The following is a 23,023-nucleotide window of genomic DNA, read 5'->3' as shown; positions in this document are numbered from 1 at the left end:
TGCAAACTTTGAAAATACTCCAGTTCAAAGTTAACAACCTGGCCTCTGGGGTGCTCCAAAACAGCATGCCCCAGATACACTGCCAGCAAGGAGGAGCTTGTGTAATCATCGTGGAAAAAGTTGATTTTATGTGAATCAGACAAGGCAAGTCGTGTCTAACTTACATCTACCAAAAAAAAGTTTATATCATCTTTAATTTCTTCCATCAGTATCTTATAGTTTTCTGCATACAGGTCTTTGTCTCCTTAGGTAGGTTTATTCCTAGTTATTTTATTCTTTTTGTTGCACTGGTAAATGGGAGTGTTTCCTTAATTTCTCTTTCAGATTTTTCATGATTAGTGTATAGGAATGCAAGAGATTTCTGTGCATTAATTTTGTATCCTGCTACTTTACCAGATTCATTGATTAGCTCTGGTAGTTTTCTGGTAGCATCTTTAGGATTCTCTATGTATAGTATCAGGTCATCTGCAAACAGTGACAGCTTTACTTCTTCTTTCGTGATTTGGATTCCTTTTATTTCTTTTTCTTCTCTGATTGCCTTTTAAAATTTTAAAAAACAGGTAAGCTTGTCCTGAGAGGAGAGAGGCGGGCAGGGCTCCGCTGGGGTGCGATTCCAGCTGAGATTCAAGTGGTGAGGGCCCTCTGCTCCAGATTGAGGAAGAAAGCAGGCTGGGGGCTGGGGGACGGGACAGCACTGAGAGTCTGTGTTCAGGGGACAGAGTCGGTCAGCGCGGCTGGAGCCCAGAGGTCAGGGACGGGCGCAGGGTGAGGCTTACAGAGAGGCAGCAGCTGCCTCATGGGAATGGCTGCCTTTGGGAACTTTGACTCCGGGAGGGAATACGATGTGATTTGATTTACACCGAGAGCTGAGTGAATACCAGATGCAAGGGGCAGCAGGGGAAGCCGGGGGCCTAGTCAGGAGGCCTGCGGGACGAGCCAGGCACACACGGGGCGGAGTTATGGGGCACTGCTGGGGACAAAAGTGCCAGCAACGCCAGAATGGGATGCTGTGCTTGGTACCGAGGGTGTGTGGGTTCTCCCAACCCAGACGTCCTCTCTACCAAGCAGCTGGGAAAGCAAACAATTTTATTATTGAATAAGCGTTTAAACCAGAGTGGGACGGGCCTCACAGGAGTTCCGCTAAGGGACTGCAACGTCAGGAAGTAACCTTGACTTTTTATGCAGATGAGCAGATACAACCGATCACACATATGTTCTCATGATAAACAGTAACTAGTCCTCACGTGAGGGGGCCTGACTGCGCCGCTGGCCGCACAGAGTTCATCCCAGCTTTACCTGGTAATCGGAGGGCCATCCGTGTTGGCTACTTGGCCTCAATCCAGAGGAAAAACAAACTCTCACATCTTTATGGCAGGAAGTGGTTTTGCAACGTGGAACCAGGTGCCCACTGAACTGGAGGAGAGGGCACCATCTCCCTTAATGCTCGTATTTCAAAAGGAAGAGAAAGTATTTACAGTGACGCGTTTTCTAAGGTAAATGCCCTGAGGAGAAGGAGGGGAGGGGAATCTCTTCCCCATCCTCAGCAGGAAGAATTCTAGACTTTTATCTGTCCTTACACAGGGTCCGCTGCGTGTTGGGAACCCGGGCCAGGAGCACAGGGGGCAGGCATCCTCAAGCTCCTGTTGGATGTGGGTGAAAGTCCGGGGAGCGGGTGGAAAGTGGCAGCCAAAGAGCAGTGGGAACCCTGCAAGGTAGTTGATGGAGAAATTGCAGAAGCCGAGGGCTCCAGGTCGGGGGAGGGTCAGGCTGCTTTTGCTTTGCCATTGCTGTGAGCCTGGACGAGTCAGCTCCATGGGGACCTCCTCTCTTTCCCCAGCTTGCTGGCTGAGAACCACGCCACCAGCTGACCTTTCATGAGTGAGAGGAGCTAATGCTTAAACTACACTCACTGCAAGCCAGGCTCTGTTCCAAAGCCTTGCCTGTGAACTAATTTAATCCTCAGAACAAACCAGAGATAGGAAGTTTTCCACTGGGGATTACAGGGTATACAAAAATGTGCCAGGTATGTTCCCTGACCTTAATTAAAGAATATAGGATGCAAGGGCAAAAATAATCCCTACCCTGAAAGAGCTACAGGGCAAAAAGTACACGCTACCCTTGTTCTGTGTACCGTGTTATGGAGAATGAAATGAAGAAGTAGATGTAAAGTGCTTGGTAAAGATGTCAAGTACATCAAAAGTGCTTGGTAAGTGGCCGTATCTTATTATTGTTGCTAATATTTCACTGGTTATATCTTCATGTGTATAAATATTACCTCTCCAGCTTGACGTAAGACCCTTGAAGGCTGGAGAACTTCCTATATTATATGCCTCCCGGCACTAGGTCAAGATCTTACAGAGTAGGTGCTCGATAATTATTCACAGAAGAGAATTGTTGGTTCCTTACAAGTGGAGAGAACTTGCCATTTTCCCACTCAGGCATGGTGTCTTTTGGGGGATAGAACTTTGACTGAACTTTTTATGTCCTCCTCGGTTATTTACTTAGGATTTCTATTTCTTCTTGAGCCTGTATTGATTATGCGGATTTTGCTAGAGAATTGTGACATGTCATTTAGGTTTTCCCCCTTCATGGCATGAAGCTGTATATAGTATTAGCTCTCAGTTTTCCAATCTCTTCTGTAACTGTGGTCTGTTTATATGTGCTCAGTAAATATTTGTTAACAGTTGATTGATAGTTTTAGATTATGATCATGGAATAACTGAGTGCAGTTGGATACCTGCCTCCTGGGGAAGACATCTGGGATTCCCAGTTTGGAAGGTTGGTGCTATGAGATGCTCTCTCTGCCCTGGCCTGGGGTACGGCCCAGCTGGGTTCACGTACGAGAAGCAATTCCTGGCACGGGGGAGTCACTAATGTCTGGAGCGGGGAGCTAAGGGGAGTTGTATTTTCCTATTGTCTAGAATCTTTAGGAGGAGAGATAGTACTTTCTGGGTATCAGGGTCATACCTGGGCACCACTGGTGTGGTTTTCGGGCTCTCCAAGGCCCACTGGGGTGCCCGAAAGTGCCACCATTCACCATTCATGGTACAGACAACGGAGAGGGCAACCTTGGCTTGAGAAGGACGCCGTGACATGACCATCTAGGAGAGAGGGAGAAGGGAGGACTTCCAGGTGTTTTGTCCAAATTCCTTACTCAGGTAGCCCAGGTGTCTTCTTGGAAAATATTCTGAGATCCAAGGGAATGGTGAGGTGGGAAGACAGGTGTTGGGGAGACATGGTAGCTGGGCTCAGTGAGGCCCTGTTGTGGGAGGAGGAAGGGAGACAAATCTGAAGACAGGAGGAAGAACGGGGTGGCTGACCCTGGGTCATCTGGACCTCCGTGAGTCTTTCAGTTTGAAGAACACCCACAGATGACTCTTTATTGAATTAGGGAACAAGGATGTTTAGAAAGGATGCCAGAAGAGATTTAGTCACCCATCAGACATCCTACGGCTGATGAAGGATATAATAAAGTAATGTAAGTGGTCAATCGAGCTAACTGTTTTCATTTGGTTTTGCTTTTTAAAATATTGTAAGCACAAACCAAATCAACCTCTCTCCCACGTTGGCTGGTAGGGTGACATGTAAGGCCAAGCCTTATGTCCAGTTGGCTTGACCATCTGCCATTGAACTAGTTGTAAGGCAGCTGGGCCCTCTCATGGTGAAGAGGAGCAAAGGGCCTGTGGTGGGTGCTCTCCTCACACAGATGTTCAGGCAGGAGGAGCCATTTAACTCTCTGCACAACAGGATGGGGGTTGGGGGCGCCCAGCGGTGCCTGGGAACACCCTTCCCTGCTGCTGTGGCCGCCAGCCTTCCCCACAGACCCGCAGTGACGGCCTCCCCCAGGCTGAGTCCTCTGACTTCTCCTCCTCTGCAGTAGGAAGGCACTAATCTGTCTCTTTCCAAATCTCTCTGCCATGTTCTTCCTAGAAGAGAAACCGACCATTAAATAAATATTATTTCTGGAGCTTGGTTTCATAAGAGATAGCATCTCAGGCTCACAGCACAGAATTTCTACCAGCACAATCCTGCGCTTCAGTGGGAAAAGGGTGACAACATTTTTCCATTTCAACAGCCACGTCTTATCTAAACTTATTAAATGGTAGACTTTTCCCAGCTGCGTGAGTGCCAGAGTAAACGCCTGGAGTTCAGCCACCTTGCTTGCAGTAGTATAAGGGCAAGAGAGTCTGAATGGAGAAATGGATTTGGAAATAGTACGTTCTGTATCTGCTTTCACAGCACCTCACTCTACTGACACAGAAATGTCTCCCCAGGCCTGTCCAGGGCCATTCCTGAACTAAGGAGGCAGGCACCCACAATCCAAACAGGATACCTGAGAATGTGCCATTTTATTATATTTTAAAAACTGTATCTGCTTTCACAGCACCTCACTCTACTGACACAGAAATGTCTCCCCAGGCCTGTCCAGGGCCATTCCTGAACTAAGGAGGCAGGCACCCACAATCCAAACAGGATACCTGAGAATGTGCCATTTTATTATATTTTTAAAATAAATTTATTTATTTATTTATTTATTTTTGGCTGCGTTGGGTCTTCGTTGCTGAGCGCGGGCTTTCTCGAGTTGCGGCGAGCGGGCTTCTCATTGCGGTGGCTTCTCTTGCTGCGGAGCACGGGCTCTAGGCGCACGGGCTTCTGTAGTTTTGGCACGTGGGCTCAGTAGTTGTGGCGCACGGGCTTAGTTGCTCCGTGGCATGTGGGATCTTCCTGGACTGGGGCTCGAACCCGTGTCCCCTGTATTGGCAGGCAGATTCTTAACCACTGCGCCACAAGGGAAGTCTCGCCATTTTAAATAAGAATATTGTATGCACTTTTATATAACTTCTGATGAATTTTCCTTGAAAAATGTATTTTCTGGAATAAAATCCATTAAGCCAATTTAATTCCTTAATCAATTTCTATATACTTGGTTAAATCATTTTTATTTTTCTAAAATTAATTAATGAAACATTTTCCATTTTGATTTTTCAAAAGTACTTTTCATCAGGATAAATTCTTTTCTGTTTAGAGTTTATAATGAAGAGCTGATTAATCAATTAGCTTTTGTCCTTATCAAATTTTCCTGATTACAACTTCTGCCACTGAAAGTTTTCTTTAATGGCCAGATACAAAATTTCCTTTTGTTTTTCTTTGTTTCCCACCCCACCTTGGTCAAATCCAGTTTCTAAGGCTTAAATTTTTTTTAATCAATTTTTTATTTTTTAAAATCAATTTTCAGGTGGTGACAAAGTGTGTAACGTGCAGTTTTAGCCATTGTCTGTGGATAGGCTGTGTAGACTATTTCTACCTGTCATATTCATTATGAGTTGAATAAAATATGTTATCTAATTTGTGTGTGTCATTATATTCAGAATTCCCTGTAGTCATCCCTTCATGTAGGAATGAAATAATTAAATTATACATGAAATAAGTGCTGTAAATACAGTACATGTTTACAATGCTAATTTTTAAATAAAAGGAGAGAATATACAAGTCTAGATTTATCGTCTCTGTCACTGGCAATCTGAATTAACAGAATAGGTTAGGGGTCAGCAAGTTTTATCTGTAAAGGTCCAGGTAATAAATACTTTAGGCTTTGCAGGTCATACGTTCTCTGTGTCAACCATTCAAGTCTGCTGTTGTAGCCTGAAAGCAGCCATAGACTGTATGAAAACTACTGAGCATGGCTGTGTTCCAATAAAATTTTATTTACACATGGTCGAGATATGGCCCGTGGGCTATAGTTTGCCAATCCCTGGAATAGATGTTCATTCTATTTGTTTTATAAAAGTATCCTTTCCAGGGCTCCCCTGGTGGTGCAGTGGTTGAGAGTCCGCCTCCCGATGCAGGGGACGTGGGTTCGTGCCCCGGTCCGGGAGGATCCCACATGCCGCGGAGCGGCTGGGCCCGTGAGCCATGGCCGCTGAGCCTGCGCGTCCGGAGCCTGTGCTCCGCAACGGAAGAGGCCACAGCAGTGAGAGGCCCGCGTACTGCAAAAAAAAAAAAAAAAGTATCCTTTCCTTGCCATAGACTACTATAAATAGACCATAGACTACTATAGACTACTATAAATAGAGGGGTCCTGGAATACACATTAGAAACAGTTTCTTTTCACCCAGTCATTCAGGATGGCAGCTGTTATTAGAAGACTGTACACCAACAATGTGTGCGTGGTCAGAGTCATACCTAGTTTTCTTAGAAGACCTCAACACCCTGCAGTGCTCAATTAAGAACCATAAACCTCCTGGGAATGGATATAGGGAAGGTAACCATATTCCCATCTTACTGAAAGTGAAGGCAGAACGATTGTCCAGACCCTCATCACGGGTTAATTATATGATAAAATAAAAACTAATAGCAAAGCAAGGTATGACACTTACCTTGTTATTCATGCAAGGTTTAGAGTCAGTAACCTCACCTGGGCATAGCAGATTAAGTTCTGAACTTAATTGGGAAATTGCTACACTTCATTATACTTTGCATGCTCCCTTAAAATTAAAACCAACTGAAACAAATATGAAACAGAAAACCCATTACAAAGAGGCTGAAATTTGACAGGAAATATACTATACTCAATGGAGTTGAATTTTTAAAGAATGCTCCCCTGGCCTCTGGGTGGGAGTAAAAGTTGTATTTTTTAGGGATGTTTTCAGCTGCACATAACCGTCTAAAAATGCCACTAGTTGGGTCCAGACAAGTAGAGGTGAGAGACGGGCAGTTGTTGGTACTAGTGTAGCAGCTCTATATGTCAATCAAAAGTCCAGGCTTTTTCCATCACTCCACTCAATCATTCTTGACTTGTTGGCCTTTGGTCCTTATGTTTGTTGTTTCATGGTTGCAAGATGGCTGCTCTGTCTCCAGACATTACATCAACATTTGAGGGAGGAAGAAGGGGTAGAGTCTGAGCCAGTGACTCTGCTAATAAAAAGAAAGCAAAAGCACTTCCAGAAGCCCTCAACAGATTTCTGTTTATATTCCACTGGCCAGCACTCTTTTATTTGGCCACTAACGGTTACAGAGGAGGCTAAGAAAGGGAGTATTTACTTTTCTCAGTTTCTACATGGATGTGGACAAAGGAGAAAGGTGTAGGGGGAGAATGTGTTTTTGGGGTGCATGTGTTTTTTTGAATTATGGTTTTCTCTGAAAAGTAGTAATAAAGTTTATGCCAAGCACTATTTACAATAGCCAGGTCATGGAAGCAACCTAAATGTCCATCAACAGACGAATGGATAAAGAAGATGTGGTACATATATACAATGGAATATTACTTAGCCATAAAAAGGAATGAAATTGGGTCATTTGTAGAGACGTGGATGGACCTAGAGACTGTCATACAGAGTGAAGTAAGTCAGAAAGAGAAAAACAAGTATCATATATAAATGCATATATGTGGAATCTAGAAAAATGGTACAGGTGAACCGGTTTGCAAGGCAGAAATACAGACACAGATATAGAGAACAGACGTATGGACACCAAGGGGGGAAAGCAGGGGAGGGGGTAGGATGAATTGGGAGATTGGGATTGACATGTATACACTAATATGTATAAAACAGAGAACTTATGAGAACCCACTGTATAGCACAGGAAACTCCACGTCGCTGTACAGTAGAAACTAACACAACATTGTAAAACAACTATACCCCAATTAAAAAAACAACTTTATTGCTACTTTTCAAAAGAACATGCAGCTGAATTCACTAACTGTATCACCTCATGTTAAAATTGATAGGGACAAACAACCCACTTCTTATGTATAAAACTGTAATTGGCGACCAAGAAAAGCCATCAGTGTGGCTATAACTCCTGAAACATGGTCCAATCACAAAATTTCCCAGATCTCATTATCCCAAATCACCATCTTCTCCTCTCCCTGGTTTGCTGTGTCCAAAGTGGCAGCCACACTTCTGCCAGACAAAGGCGGCCTGCAGCAGTCTGCAGGGCACGGCCCGGAGCATCCTGAGAGGTCTAAAAGGGCTACATGGGGCGCAGATCCCTCCTGGGGAAATGGGGGAGCTGGGACTGTTTTGTTTTATTTACCAGAAATCTAAAGCTCATTTGAGTCAACTGAGAAAACTCTTTGTATGTGAGTGTTCTTTATTAGAAAGAAGTGGACTTTCCCCTAAAGAGCCCATGTTACAAATGCAGAGCCCTCTGGTCTGCCCCAGCTCTCCTGATGCAAAGGAGAAGCAATGATGACTCAGGAGTAGAAACTGTCCTTGTCATACACGGAAAACCTTGGATGTAGGACAGAGAGCTCCTCCCCATCCTCTGCTTCCAGTAAATGATGAGTTTAGTGGCCATGTGTCTTGCACAAGGCACGTTCATGGTAAAACAGTCTGATCCAGGCAGAAACAAATCCCCTGTGAAACAATTAGTTTTTTCCTAGACGCAAAAATGGAAACCCAGTTCCTGTGTTGACCCCTCCTTGTTTCCTTACCTCGTGCTAGCTGGTTCCAAGCAGGAGTGCCTCACATATATGAATAAAGCACCTCCTTCTCTCTTGGTTTGGCTCTGTTTTACTTCACAGCAGGAGTCTGTGTGCGTTTGTCCCGTGACCAGCTGGTTGGTCAGGAGCTGGGAAGGCGGGGATTCTGGTTTAGATCAAACTTCATCTCACAACCACAGAATAGACTTGACCCACATAGATGTGAACACCATCAGCCCGAGGGGCACCTTCCGACCAGTATGTCACCGCATCTGCCGACTGTATCCATGGCTGGGTCCACGGTCTGACTCTGAGAGAAGCCTCCTCCACAGCCAGCGCTCACTTTCATTCAAGTCTCTATTTAGCCACAGATAAACTGTCCCCAACGTCCACTGCTGGAATGAAAGCACAAGAAATAGCACCTATTGGAAAGAAGTTGTCCTAAATCTGACTGGGTCAAAAGTCTGTGGTTTGTTGGAAGTGGCTGTTCTTTCCAGGGATAATTTACATTCTTGATAAAATGCTCTAGCAATTTTCTGATTTATTTTAATGAGCTTAAAAGCCTCGCTTAGAAAACCCACCCAGCTGATAGTCACCCTTGCAAGTTGATTAAGGGCCTTGAACCAGTCCTGCAGAAAATGTAGGCAGACGTCTTTTATTGTGTCCAACCCGACAACAATTATCTCCTGTCATGTCATTACCAAGAGAGAATTTTCTGCCTTGTTTTAGAGCCCCGCTCCTCATGACAAGGCTGAAATGAACTTTGACATGGGTTGTGATCCCTGAGAAGCTGCTTCAAATATAGTAAAAGATGTATGATCGTGCGGCAGCCTCCCTCAGAGCTGAGGGGGGCCCTCGCCAAGCGGAGTTACACCAGGGCAGAGTTTGCAGAAGCTCCCGGAGCAGCTGGAGGTGACCTGGGTCTGGGGGTGGGGTGGGCACGGCCGAGGCTAGAGGTGGGGAGGAGAGCCTTTGGTCTGAGGGCTCAGAGGACTGGCCGCCCAGCACAGGCAGGAGCTGGTCCAGGCTTGAAATGGGGAACCGGTGAGGCCACAAACAATAAGATGGATAGAGGGGGCAGGACCAGCAGAGCCTGGACCCAGGGAAAGCCTGGAGAAGAGAGGGAGGAACTGGGCAACGTGGTGTCTATTCCCCTCCAGCCGACAGAGAAGGCTGGGGAAGAGGCCGGGAGCCAAACTTCGGGGTCGGTGACCCAGGGAGGCGACGTGTGCACAGAAGAGACACGGGATGGGCAAACACCAGTCAATATGCCCAGCTCCCCACTGGTACACACACCACAACACACACACACACCCTACTGCACACGTACATACACACAAAAACATACAAGCACCACACACATACAAACACCACACACATACATACACACACCACACTACACCGTACACGTACCACACCACAACACACACACACACCCTACTGCACACGTACATACACACAAAAACATACAAGCACCACACACATACAAACACCACACACATACATACACACACCACACTACACCGTACACGTACATACACCGCATACACACACAGCCCACCACACACATACATAGACACACCATGCTACACCGTACACGTACATGCGCCGCATACACACACCCCTCACCACACACATATATACACACACCACACTACACCATACACGTACATACACCGCATACCACACACACACACACACACACACACACACACACACACACACACACACACAAATGTTTAAAATATATGAGCATTTGTCGCCCCCATTTAACTGCTTGGCAAAGAGAGCTCCAGAGAGGTAAGGTGACTCCTGCCTCAGCAGAAGTCACTAGGGAAACGGCTCAAACTCTTTCTCTCTCTGCAGTGTCTGGGGTTCCAAACTCACTTACGTGATGTTGATCTTGCACTAAAAGAACACCTTAGGGACTTCCCTGGTGGTCCATTGGTTAAGACCCTGCGCTTCCAGTGCAGGGGATGTGGGTTCGATCCCTGGTCAGGAAACTAAGATCCCGCTGCATACACACACAGCCCACCACACACATACATACACACACCACACTACACCGTACACGTACATACACCGCATACACACACAGCTCACCACACACATACATACACACACCACACTACACCGTACACGTACATACACCGCATACACACACAGCCCACCACACACATACATACACACACCACGCTACACGTACACGTACATACACCGCATACACACACCCCTCACCACACACATACATACACACACCACACTACACCGTACACGTACATACGCTGCATACACACACAGCCCACCACACACATCACTTACCACATCACACACAGACCATCACATACCACAACCCACCCACAACCAAACGTATACACACACGTCACACCGTACCCACACACCACTCATATGTACACACACCACACATGTACACACACACACACCCCACATCCTGCTACACACACAGTGAAGGAAACCTTGTGCCAGGCAGCAAGAGTGATCCCATTAGTAGACGGCCTTCTTAGAACTGGGATATTCCATCAGCAAGAGTCCTGGAGCTACTTGGACATCTGGTCAACCTCTGGTGCTACTTGGGGCATGAGTGCTCTGAAGGGGAGAAAGGGGCCACCAGGGGCCACACAGGGCATCGTCCTGCCACCCTGCCAGTCCCGGGCACCAGAGAGCTTGGAACACTTAGAGGAAGGTGTCCTGGAGCGTGGCTTGTGGGATCTAAGGGTGGCACTGTCGGGCGGCCCCTTCTAGTTCTGTGGTCCCAAGATTCAACTCTTCACACCTCAGTTCTCCCACTGCTGTTGGGCCATTTTGAGATGATGCAGCAAAACCTAGCTACACACATATGTGGGGTTCAGGGACCCTCCCCAAATTCACTAGTTTAATAAAAACGTGTGCATTATGATTTGTCTAGATAGCAGATGTCTCCCACCACCTCTTGATACTGTCATTTCTGTGAAACATTTGTGGTCCTTTTGAGAGCTGGGCTAAGACCCATTTCAATGCCACATCAACAAGCACAATCTAAATTGTATCTGTAATGCCCAAACCAAGTGCCTGAGGGCCAAGTGGGCTGTCCAGTGGGAGAGCACTTTTCTCAGCCCAGACCCTCCCCTGGGCTGGGTGCATCTTTCTCTCAGTGCAGGGAAATCTGTGCGGCCAGGTGAGTTGACAGGTAGGTAAGGGACCCCTAGGGCTAGAAGGGTGCTTGTGGTCACTCAGGGCGGAGAGGGGAGTGAGGGGCCGCTCCCAGCCCAGCAGGACAGAGGCCTGCCCGGAGGACTATGTCGTCCCTTGGTCCGTCCTGTCTCTGCGAGAGTCATAGACTCTTAGACGTGGGTCCAGGCTGACCCTGGCTAGTGCAGGTCGGGGCCCCACCCACACTGCCCCCGGGGCCACTCCCACTCATCCTCAAGGCCTTGCCCTGCCTTCTCCTTTCTCAAAGTGAGTCTCCCTGACCATACAGGCTAGACCAGGCTTCCTGTTCCATCCTCAGGTTGCACACGACTCTTCTTCTTCCTAACATTTATCCAAACTGCAAATAAATCATCATTTATGCAATTACAAATTAATTTTGACACTTTGCAAAACTGTAGGTTTCATGAGGGTGGCGACTGTGCCTGATTTGTTTCCAGTTGTCACCTCAGAGATGAGTTCCATTCTTGGCATGTATTCTAACAGGTTTTCCATAAATAGTTGTGGGGCAAATGAGCAAAAGTGGTACAAAAAGAATGGGTGTTGGGGTCAGACAGACCTGGATTCCTTCTGGGCGACGTTTGGCAAATAGCTGAGCCTCTTTGGGCCTCAGTTTTCTCTCCCTAGGTGGTGGGTAGAGTAAAATTTATACTGCAGTCATGCTGAAAGATTTATATACCTGGCATGCAGCAGCTGCTCCATAAATATTAATTCTTTCTTCCTTCTCTTTTAGAGTTGAGAATACAGAATAATGCCTCTTCTTTCATGATCACATTTCAATAAAGAGGAGCTCACAGGACTTCCCTGGCGGTCCAGTGGTTAAGACTTCACCTTCCAGTGCAGGGGGTGTGGGTTCGATCCCTGGTCAGGGAGCTAAGATCCCACATGCCTCGCGGCCAAGAAAACCAAAACATCAAACAGAAGCAAGATTGTCACAAATTCAATAAAGACTTTAAAAATGGTCCACATCAAAAACAAAATCGAAAAAGAAAAAAAAAAGAGGAGCTCACAGCTCAATCTGCCCACTTCTCCTTCCACTGTCTTCTCAAGCCATCTGAGCCTGGTCCCTCCCTCATCTTTCCCTGAGGCCGCTCTCCAACTCGCCCATGACCTCAACCCACCTCCTCTTGGCCTTTGACGAGCGCTAAAGGGTTAGTAAATGATTGATCAAAAAATGCTTTGTGTGGACACATCTCAGTACCAATGACTCTAAGCCATTATGACATCCTGCTCAGAAGACCTCTTTCAGGCCGTAACTCCTCACTTATCAGAACTGCCCCCTGGCCTCTGGAAGTGCACCTCATGTTTCTTGCACTGCCCCCTTGGACCCCTCCTAGGCTGGCTGACTCCTATCCCAGTCCCTCTCCCCCTGGATTTCCCTAGCGGCTCCTCTCCTCACTTTGACTCTCCCTGGGCAACACACCTCCTCCCACTGGCCTTGGATTATGTGCCGGTGGTGCACTTGTCTCCCGCGTCTGCGTCCCCAGGCTGGACCGCCCTCTGGAGCATCAGAAACGTCTCCCCAGGTGCTCAGAACTGGGTTCCGATAGACACCTCAAAAGAAACCCATCCAAACTCAAACTCTGCGCACTCCTTCCCCAGAGCTCTTGTACCTCCTGTGTCCCCCTCGGGGGTTATTGGTTTCATCACTCTCTCAGTAGCCTGAGCTCGGAAACGTGATGCCTGTACCTTCATCTTTCCTCCAGACCTCCTGTGACGGTATCGCTGTTAGAGTGAATTTGTTGGAGGAGAAGTCCAGCATCATCTGAGCCCCCCGCTCTGCTCAGAGGTCTTCAGTCCCTCCCTCTCCGGGCACCGCCTCTACCCTCCGAAGCGGTCTTCAGGCTCTAACCAGCATCCTTCCTTCCCTGTCACTCACTTTACATGGCCCAGACCCAGGCTGGCATCTGGGGTGTCAACTCCAGTTCCTGGGGAGTTTGGCCTGAAACTCTGTGTCTGGGGGAGTCTTGCGTCCCCAGGGGGGGGCAGCCCAGGAGCAGCTGCAGGTCTGCCGCCATCACCGCCCCCCCTTCCGGCCCCTGGGCTGGCTGGCGACCCCCAGACAAGCCCCATGCTTCCCCACCTCTGTTTCTGTCCTATCTGTCTCTCTACCCTTGAAAAGCGCTTCTTTAACCTCCAAGCCCAACTTATTTATCCTTCAAGGTTTGACTCAGGTGACAGGGAGAGCCCTGAGACCTTCCCCAGCTTTAAGGGGCTGATCTGTCTCACCATCTGAAAGCATTCTGTGGGCGCCTTCCCGTCTCTCTGAGTCCAGTTAGTGTCTAATGGTCTCCCCAGATAAATCACAAGCTTCTAGAAGATGCTTTTGCTTGGTGGTGTGCTTCTCCCCAGGCCTGTCAGAGGTCCTCACGTGGAGTGGGCGCCCAGTGGCTATTTGGACAACGGCTGGGCCGCCCGAGGCCGTCGGGTCAGGCCACCCCCAGGCCACCCGAGCGGGGCTTTCCCCTTCCTGCTGCACCCATGAGCCCGCACGTTCTTGGGGCCTCTCAGAAGTGCAGCCCAAGGGGACTCCGGCCCAAGGCTTGGGGGGGCTGGGCTCGGGCCATCCCATCGGGGGGCCAAGACGCATCACACCACCACACGGGCCACTCCTGTGCCCCGTAACAACAGCCTGCGCTGTAAATGTGTAACTCGACCGTGTCCCGGCTCAGTCTGTCAGAGGCAACAGCGTGCATCGATCTCCCCGGCTTCCTGGACGGAGGCCCCGCACGAGAGTCGCCTGGCCTGGCGTCCGTCCCTCGAGGCGGGCAGCTGCCTGAGGCTCCCGCCCCCACGGCCCGGCGGCGCCATGATACAACCCCTCCCCCAAGCCGGCGCGCAGGGCGGCCTGGGGCCGGCACGGCCCCCACCCTTCAGACATAAATAGGGCCTCGGTGGCCCAGCCAGAGGAAGAGGCCACCTCCGTCTTGGGGACGAGACCAGAAGGTAAGCAGGCGCCTTCTCCACACCTACCCCTCCCCAGCTCTCTCCCGGCGGGCGGCTTGTCCGCTGTGGGAAGGAAGCTGGGGGTTCTGCTGGGGGCAGGGGAAGAGCTGCTGGAAGGCCACGGCGAAACAGCATCCAGGACGCGGGCGCCAGGGGCCAGCGGTGACCTGGGCTTCAGCGGACGTTACCGCTGAAGACGCTGAGGCTGTCTCTTCCCCCAGGCCTGAGCTGTCCTTCCTCTGAGCCCACCCTGGGTCTCCCCAGGGGACCTGCTCCCCTCAGTGGCAGGCAGGCTGGCCGCGTCCTCCGCCCCCTCTGGGCAGGGCTGGGTCCTGCGGGGCTGGCCTGGGAGAAGACTCACTGTGGTCAACAGTCCACTGGGTGCTCTTCTGGCCAGAGGGGCAGCGAGGCTTGTGTAGGCAGTGGAGCTGGGGGGAAGGGCAGGCTCAGCGAGCCCGGGGCTGCGTCCGCACAGGGCTCAGGGGAGCGGTGGCCCCGTCTCCTGCAGCTCTGTCGAGGCAGTGCTGGCTCTGGTCCCGGGCCCCCTGAGCCTTGGTTTGCTCATTTATAAAATGGAACCAACGGCCACGCCTGGCCTCCTTTGCTCAGGGACTGTGCTATAAATTAAGAGTGCTAATACAACCTAAAAGTGCTTCCTAAACTTTAGAATAAATGCAAAAGACACGGTCTTATTATTTTGGCTCATGAGTAGTATAGGTTAGTGATTAAGAGTGTGGACTGTGGAGTCAGGGGCTCTGGGTTTCAATACTGGATCTGTCTCTTACTGGCTGTGTGACCTTGAGCAAGCCTCTGAACCTCTCTGTTCCTCTGCAAAACAGCACTAACCCATTCATTTAGCCACTACTTGTTGAATACTTGTTGGCACATTTTGGGGAATGTGGGACACATCAGTGAACAAAACAGAGCAAGAACCTCACTCCTGTGGGATCTGCATTCATTGTTTAGCGTGGCAGTACACGCTAAACAGAAGAAATAAAAGAATAACTCAGTGATACAGAGTGTTGCAGGTGACCAGGGCCACGGGGAAGGGAAAGGAGGGCAGGAGTGAGTTCAGAGCGCCAGGCGTGTCGGGGCATGAAATCTGGCGGCGGCGAGCTGTGGGCAGGAAGGTAGGGCTGCCGTGAGGTTTGGAGGACTTGATCCCTGAAATCGCTGGAACAGCGATCCTCCTTACATATGCCCTAGCTGCCGTCCTCACCATTATCCTTACGCACGGGGCCCTGAGAAGTAGGGAAGCCTAGGAGGAGGGGCTGGCGAAGGGGGAGGCCGAGGACGGTTGGGTGGAAGAGAATGGAACCCAAGGAGAGGGCGTCAGGCCAGGCCGGCCGAGTGCCGACTTAGAACCGGGGCTGCAGCCACGGACCACAACTGAGAGCCGGCAACAGCCTCGGAAATCACCTGAAACGGTGCTGTGCCTCCAGGAAGCCAGCAAGGGGCTGCGATTACCTGCCTGGCCCCCACCCGGGACCCTCAGGCCTGTCACTGAAGGAGTGCTCCAGGCTCGGGCCCCGGCGGTTTCCCCGGCGACTTGACTTGCTGTGGCCTCTTACATCCTTTTACACGAGACGTTCAGCTGGCAACTTGGGCCCGCGTAACAGGAAGGCCTATGAAGAGGGGAGAATCTTCTGTCCCTTGTTTCCGTGTCGTGTGGTTCCTCGTGAGAACAGTGGGTGGTGTCAAATGCCTTGGAAGGAGGGGAGGCAAGGGCTGAGACCAGAGGTCAAAGTTCCCTTGGCAGCTCGGCACCTAGAGCAGGGTGAGCACACACGCGCGTGGGGGCTGGATGCCGAGAGCAGTTGCAGACAGCACGCCTGGGGCAGGAAAGCACGCTGGCTGGCCGTGCACGGGGGCGTGCAGGAACCTCAAGGTGACCTGGAGGCGGTGGTGACATCCCACAGCTCCAAGGAGGCCCAGGCCAGCTCCGGGAGGGCCGGGGGGAGGGAGGGGGAGGCCAAGCAGTAGCCTGGTAGCACATCACACCCCTTCAGAACCACGAGGGAGGTGTCACGTAAAAATGGCTAGAACTGAATGAAGCCGTACAGGCAGCCTTCGTCCTCTCAGTGAGAGCTATCACAGAATAAACGAGCAGAGCTGGCCCAGGGGCCTCCTCTTCCAGGGGTTTGGCCCACTCCTGTGCTCTTGGCCAGAGGGGAGGCTGGGACAGAATCACAGGGCTCCTGAGCCAAAAGGGTGCTGGAGACTGTCCCGCCCGCCCCGGGTGACCCGTGTCTAGGGAGAGGTTCTAAACCATTGCGGCACATCCGTGTCGCCTGGGAGAACACGACACAGACCGGTGAAACCCGGCTGTTGGTGGGTGGGGTTTGGCAGGGGGACAGAGGTCCTCGGGGATCCCACTAGCAGGGAGAAGGGAGCTGGTGTGGGCTTGACACAGGGGAGGAATGCCTGGGCTTCCCCGGGCTGAGCCCACGGTGCCTAGTCCCAGCTGCATGTTGAGACCACCGGGAGACTAAAATCCCCTTCCCAGCCCCCTCCCCAGGGCCGCTTAGTATCTCTGGTGGTGCGGCCCAGGTCTTCATAGTTTCTAAGGCTTCCCAGGTGAGTCCCTTGAGCACTGGGGGAGAGTAAAGTAGGTTGGAATCCGTTGTCTGTTACATCCTTGCTGTATGACCTTGGGAACATTTCTCCACACCGCAGAACTCCCCTTTGTGTGTCTGCAAAGGAGGGAAACACTTCCTTCCTTACTCGATCGTGTAACGGTTAGATAGGATGATCTACGGGAAAGGGCTTTTGTGAACTGTCACGTACCAAACAAATATGAGGTCTCCATTCTTAGATTATACTCCATAGCTGGGAAACGAGGGGAACACTCCCCAGGGGATACTACACAGCTGGATTGTTCTTGCCAGGCTGATTTATAACACAGGAAAAAATCTGTGTGTGTGTTAGTCTTGTCCTCCAAGCTGGTTTACCACCTACTCTGGGGCTTGGAGGCCCACAGAGACCTGCTGTCTGCCCCACGTTTTGTTCTCTGGGGAAAACCGATAGCCGTAACCGTGTGGGCATGTTAGCATCACGGGCTGCCACAAGTACCACACGCTGGGGTCTTAAACAACAGAAATCTATTTCCTCATGATTCTGGAGGCTGGAAGTCCAAGATCAAGGTGTTGGCAGGGGTGGCTTTTTCTGAGGCCTCTCTCCTTGGCCTGCGGGCTGTCGGTCACCAGTCAGGTTGGATTAGGGCCACCCCGATGGCCTCATTTAACCTATACTACCTCTTTAAAGACTCTGTCTCCAAATATAGTCACTTAAAAAAATTTTTTTTTAATATTTATTTATTTGTATTTTTTTGTTTTGGCCGCGTCGGCTCTGAGTTGCGGCATGTGGGATCTTTCGTTGCGGCGAGCGGGCTTCTCTCTAGTCGTGGCGCACGGGCTTAGTTGCCCCGCAGCACGTGGGATCTTAGTTCCCCGACCAGGGATCGAACCTGCGTCCCCTGCACTGAGAGTCGGATTCTTAACCACTGGACCACCAGGGAAGTCCCTAAATATAGTCACACTTTGAGGCACTAGGGGTCAGGACTTTGTTGATGAAAATAATCTATAAACAATCTATATTAGGAATAGAAAACTCTTTGATTTGAGCCAAACTGAGGACTATAGCGGAGAGACACAGATACAGGAAACACTTGAATTGGGTTCCACCAGGCAACAAAATAGAGGAGGCTTGTAAAGGCAAAAACTGCAAAATTCCATAAACTGCTCGTCAAGAATTAGCACTGGAACTGGCAAGAAGTAAGGGTGTTTGTTTAGCAAGGATTGGTTGGGGTCCAAAAAGGTTGCATAGTTACAAGGGGAGACCTTGAGACCATAAGGTTGCAGCTGGTAGCTGCTAGCTGATATTATTTTGAGAATGGCTGGTGGTGTCCTTGAGTCTGATAGAGTTCAGAAAATTCAAGTCCTCAGTGATGCAGGAACATGTCTGAAACCACATCTGCAGTGGCCACCCAGCTCCATTTTGGATAAGTCAGAATGACTTGCCCATACCTCAGTATGTAAACATTTCTTCCATCAATTTCAACATTTGAATTTTTAAATTTTTGCATAAATATCATGATACTTTTTTACTCAGTGTTCCTTTAAAAATAAGTTAAAATGTTTCCATATGACTCTTCTGTTAAACATGTAATTATTGACCAAAGCATCATGTCACTAATTAGCACAAGATAAAAATAATATAAGCCACTCACATATTCTTGAAGAAAAATGCTTGCGATATTTTGTGAAAACATTTGTTTACATTTTTTACTTGACTTAATGAACCATTTCATATTTTTTCTTTAAAATCTACAAATGTCTTCATATTCAGGCATCCTCACCACTCTGAAATTTAAACAAAACAAAACCCAAACCCAACCCCCAAATAAAACCCCACGAAAGCACAGCTCAGCCCACGACAGTGCAGTTTGCACCCGGATCGTATACATAGATATTTTCCACAGAGCTCTGAACCACTTCCTCTCTGACATTTGTTAAGACATGGATGAATTTCTCCTGTGCTTACTGGTTGCAGGGAATATTGCTAGAGAGCATTCAATAATCCTCTTTCACCCTTCACAAAATATTTCAGGGTCCGCAGAAGTGAGCACCCCGTCAGAGATGGCTCCTGCTGGCCTGAGCCTGGGGGCCTCCGTCCTTTGCCTCTTGGCCTGGGCTCGCCTGGCCACTGCAGACCGGGTGTATATACACCCCTTCCACCTCCTTGTTTATAGCAAGAGCAGCTGTGACCAGCTGGAGAAACCCAGTGCGGCGTCGCCCCCAGACCCGACCTTCACACCTGTCCCGATTCAGGCCAAGTCGTCCGCCATGGACGAGCACGCCCTGCGGGCACAGCTGGTGCGAGCCACCCAGAAGCTGGAGGCCGAAGACCGGCTGCGGGCCGTGAAGGTGGGGATGTTGCTCAACTTCATGGGCTTCCACATGTACAAGATGCTGAGCGAGACGCGGAGCGCGGCCAGCGGGGCCGTACTCTCCCCGGTGGCTCTCTTTAGCACCCTGACCTCTTTCTACCTGGGGGCCTTGGACCCCACGGCCAGCAGACTACAGGCGTTCCTGGGCGTCCCGGGGGAGGATCAGAGCTGCACCTCCCGGCTGGATGGTCACAAGGTCCTGTCCGCCCTGCAGACTATCCAGGGCCTCCTGGTGGCCCAGGGCGGGGCCGGCAGCCGGGCCAGGCTGCTTCTGTCCACGGTGGTCGGGCTGTTCACGGCCCCTGGCCTGCGCCTGAAGCAGCCATTCGTGCAGGGCCTGTCTTCCATCACCCCTGTCACCCTCTCCCGCTCGCTAGACTTGTCCACGGACCCAGATCTCGCTGCTGAGAAGATCAACAGGTTCATGCAGACTGTGACGGGGTGGGAGATGGGCAGGCCCCTGACAGGAGTCAGCCCAGACAGCACCCTGCTCTTCAATGCTTACGTCCGCTTCCAAGGTAAGGCCAGTCCTCGGGGGGGCTCTGCCCCCGGCCGGTACAGGGGGGTGGCAGTTCTTTGTCTGTACGGACTTAATGTCCGACGTCTCAGTTCAGCTGAGCAGGGCTGGGCCTGGAGAGGGGCAGGTGGCAGATGTGGAGAAGTACCTGGGGCCACCCTCACGGAGGACGAAGTGGCTGCCCCACTGGGCTCCTTGGATGGGCATTGGCCGAGCACCCGCGTCCCCCGCTGTCGCCCTACTATGTGCAGCTACTGCACTGCATCCTTTTACTCTCATCACTGAATCCCCTCGTGATGCGGTGAGAGGTGTGATTGCCTTTGTTTACCACTGAGGAGACAGACTCAGAGAAACAAAGGGACCGCTCCCAATGGTAGAGCCACAAGCGGGGGTCCCGGATTCTAAACTCACGTCTCGTGGCCCTGTGGCCCAGCTCCACGCTCAGAAGGGATGGGTTCCTCTCTGTTGAGAAGATCAAGGTTCTCGTCCTTGAGAAGGTCACTGTCCCATGCAAAAATAACCAGCTTGCTTACATCACTTTCATATTGGGAGAGGTTATTACCAAAAAAATCCCTAAGACACAGGTCGTTCATTCATTCAAAAACAATCGTTGAGGATGCAGTACTTGTAAGACTCTGAGCTGGCGCCTCAGAGGGGACCAGGAGGGAGGCTGCACGGGCCCCAACCCCAGCTTGCTGACTGTGGTTTACCAGAAAGCTGGACCCCGCGGGCCAGTGCCTCAGCTCCAGAGCTGCAGGTAAGGCGCTCTGGGAAGGTGCCCCGGGGCTCAGCGCGCTCAGCGAGGGGCGTCACCTGGGAGAGGACAGAGGAAGGCCTGGGAATTGGCGCAAGGCTGCCAAGGTCAGGGCGAGGAACCAGAACAGCAGCGGCTTTGTCTGGCCTGAGCTCAGAAGGAGAGAATGGGACCAGTGTTAGTTAGGCAAGGCCACAAAGATGGGTCAGGGCCAGATTTTGAGACTTTGGATGTGATGCTGGGAGTTTGGAGCTGTGGGTGTCTGGGAGCTGAGTGGCAGGCGTTCTGCTCAGAGGTCATCCCTGGCCTGCACTGCGGGGACTGGAGGCCGGGAGAGTGGTTGGAAGGTTATGCAATTGCCCGGCAAACTCTCCTGGGAGCAGGCCCTGAGGTCTCGGCTCTGTGAACGGAGGGGTGGGCTGAGGAGGGCTGCGTGTGAGGTGCTGTCAGGACGTGCAACCTAGCAGAGCCGAGAGACAAGGAAGCAGGCGGTCGGAAGGCAGGGCCGTGGGGAGAGGGGAAGGCTGAACAGAGCGCGGTCCTTTTCTTACTCTGACGATATCCTGGAAGGCCGAAAATCTGCAAAGAAAAGGCCTCCAGCCTGCCTTTGGGAGCAGGGGGAAGGTGCTAACCCCAGGAGGGCCCAGGTCCCCGCGCTGACAGGTCCCGGGAGCAGAGTCCAGGCAGGGGCCATGCACCCCATGGAGGGTGGAGGGGGCCTGTGAGCTCGGCCCGCCGTCCCTAACAGGAGCCTGGGAGGAGAGCTCAATGCGAAAGGCCTGCCCTCCAAAAGGCAGAGCCAGAGAGCCACTGGCGCCAGAAAGGGCCACACCCGTTTTCCTAACCTGGCGAGACGTCCTTAATCTCTGGATGAGGACAGGGTGCTGTGTTCTTCAGTGGAGCAGACAGTAGCGGGCAGCCCCCTTCGCTTCAGACTCCCATATCTTTTTTTGGAGGCAGCATCCTTCTTTCCCTTTTAGTTTGTTGGTGGAAAAAATTTAGTCCTTCTTTCCCTATACACTAACAAGCCTCCTGCCAGGTCTGTGGGCCAGCGTGGAGGTCCCCTGGGGAGCCAGAGGACGGACACTGCAGCTTCTCGTGCGCAGCCCTCCCGGAAGCCGACCTTGTCTGTAGACACAGGGCTCCGAGGATAGAAGATAGGGCAGAGGCTGGGTGCCCTGGCCACTCCCTCCTCACAAGACCCAGGCTCCCTGCCCCCAGCTCCCTCCCCCCTCTCTCCTTGGAGACCTCGGGCTCAATAAGAAGGGACCCCTGACTCATTTAAGTCACCTCTGCTCAGATCTCCAAGTGCCAGGTGCCCTGGGGCCACTCTGCGATGGGCTCATCTCTCAACCTCACCTTGTTCTCCCAGGAACCACACAGTGGGCCGTTCAAGGGGACTGGGACCACTCTGCAGAGGGAGGGATATGCTGGTGCGCCCCCAGGTGCCAGCGCCTTCAGCAAGCTGCTCAACAGCAGCTGAGCCAGCTGGCAGCTCAGCTCCACAACCCCCAAGCCACAGCCCGCCCCTGGGGGTGGGAGGGGACAGGGAGGGCTCGCCCCGCTCCGGATGCAGCACAGAGGTAGCACGTAGCACTTCCGCTCACATCCAGTGGTCACCGGATCGTCTGTCTCTCCCTAGCAGCAAGCAGTAACGAGAAACGTGAAACGATTCTGTACGCTAGTGTAATGGTGGACACGCCACTGAGCGTTTGTCCAAACCTGTAAAACGTCCAGCACCAGGCGTGAACTGTGTGAACTCTGGAACTCTGGGTGACGATGATGTGGCCACGTCGGTTCCTCAGTGTTACCCAACATACCGTCTAGCGGGGATGCGGGTCGTAGGGTGGCTGTGTGCTGGGGAGGGGGGAGTAGCGGACATACGGGAAAGACCTGCACTTTTCTCGTAATTTTGCCGTGAACCTAAAATGGCTCTAAGAAATAAAGTGATTCTTCTGGTTTGTTGTTTGTTTTTTAAAGTGAGCATGGCAGAGCCCAGGCTTGGGGCCAGGACAGCTCTGGGTCTGAGTTTACCTGGTTATTAGCGGGGTAGGATCCTCGAGCTGGTTTCCTTTGCGGGCCTCAGGTTGGGGCCTGGTGTGGACTATGTCTTCAACATTGGCAGTTGGTGGATTCTGCAGGAGGAAGAATTGATGGTCGGGGGTCCTGGGGCTGGTGAACTTCGGGGGCCAGGAAAGTGCAGAGCAGCCTGGGGCTGGGGCAGGGGTG

At 51.2% G+C, this 23,023-nt stretch overlaps 1 protein-coding gene across 1 annotated transcript in view; it reads left to right on the top strand.

Moving 5' to 3' along the window:
- The first annotated feature begins 18,977 nt into the window (after positions 1–18,977).
- Positions 18,978–23,023, top strand: part of AGT (angiotensinogen) — a 7,503-nt gene continuing 3,457 nt past the window's right edge. Inside the window, exon 1 of the mRNA XM_007127614.3 lies at positions 18,978–20,041. Within this exon, the coding sequence (XP_007127676.2) occupies positions 19,093–20,041 (949 nt within the window). The 5' untranslated portion in view covers positions 18,978–19,092. The remainder of the gene's footprint in view (positions 20,042–23,023) is intronic.

This window comes from Physeter macrocephalus, chromosome 20 (assembly GCF_002837175.3).
Source record: "Physeter macrocephalus isolate SW-GA chromosome 20, ASM283717v5, whole genome shotgun sequence".
Taxonomy (NCBI): domain Eukaryota; kingdom Metazoa; phylum Chordata; class Mammalia; order Artiodactyla; family Physeteridae; genus Physeter; species Physeter macrocephalus.
Note: the sequence above shows the minus strand (reverse complement) of the source record. Positions and strands in the feature narration are given on the sequence as shown.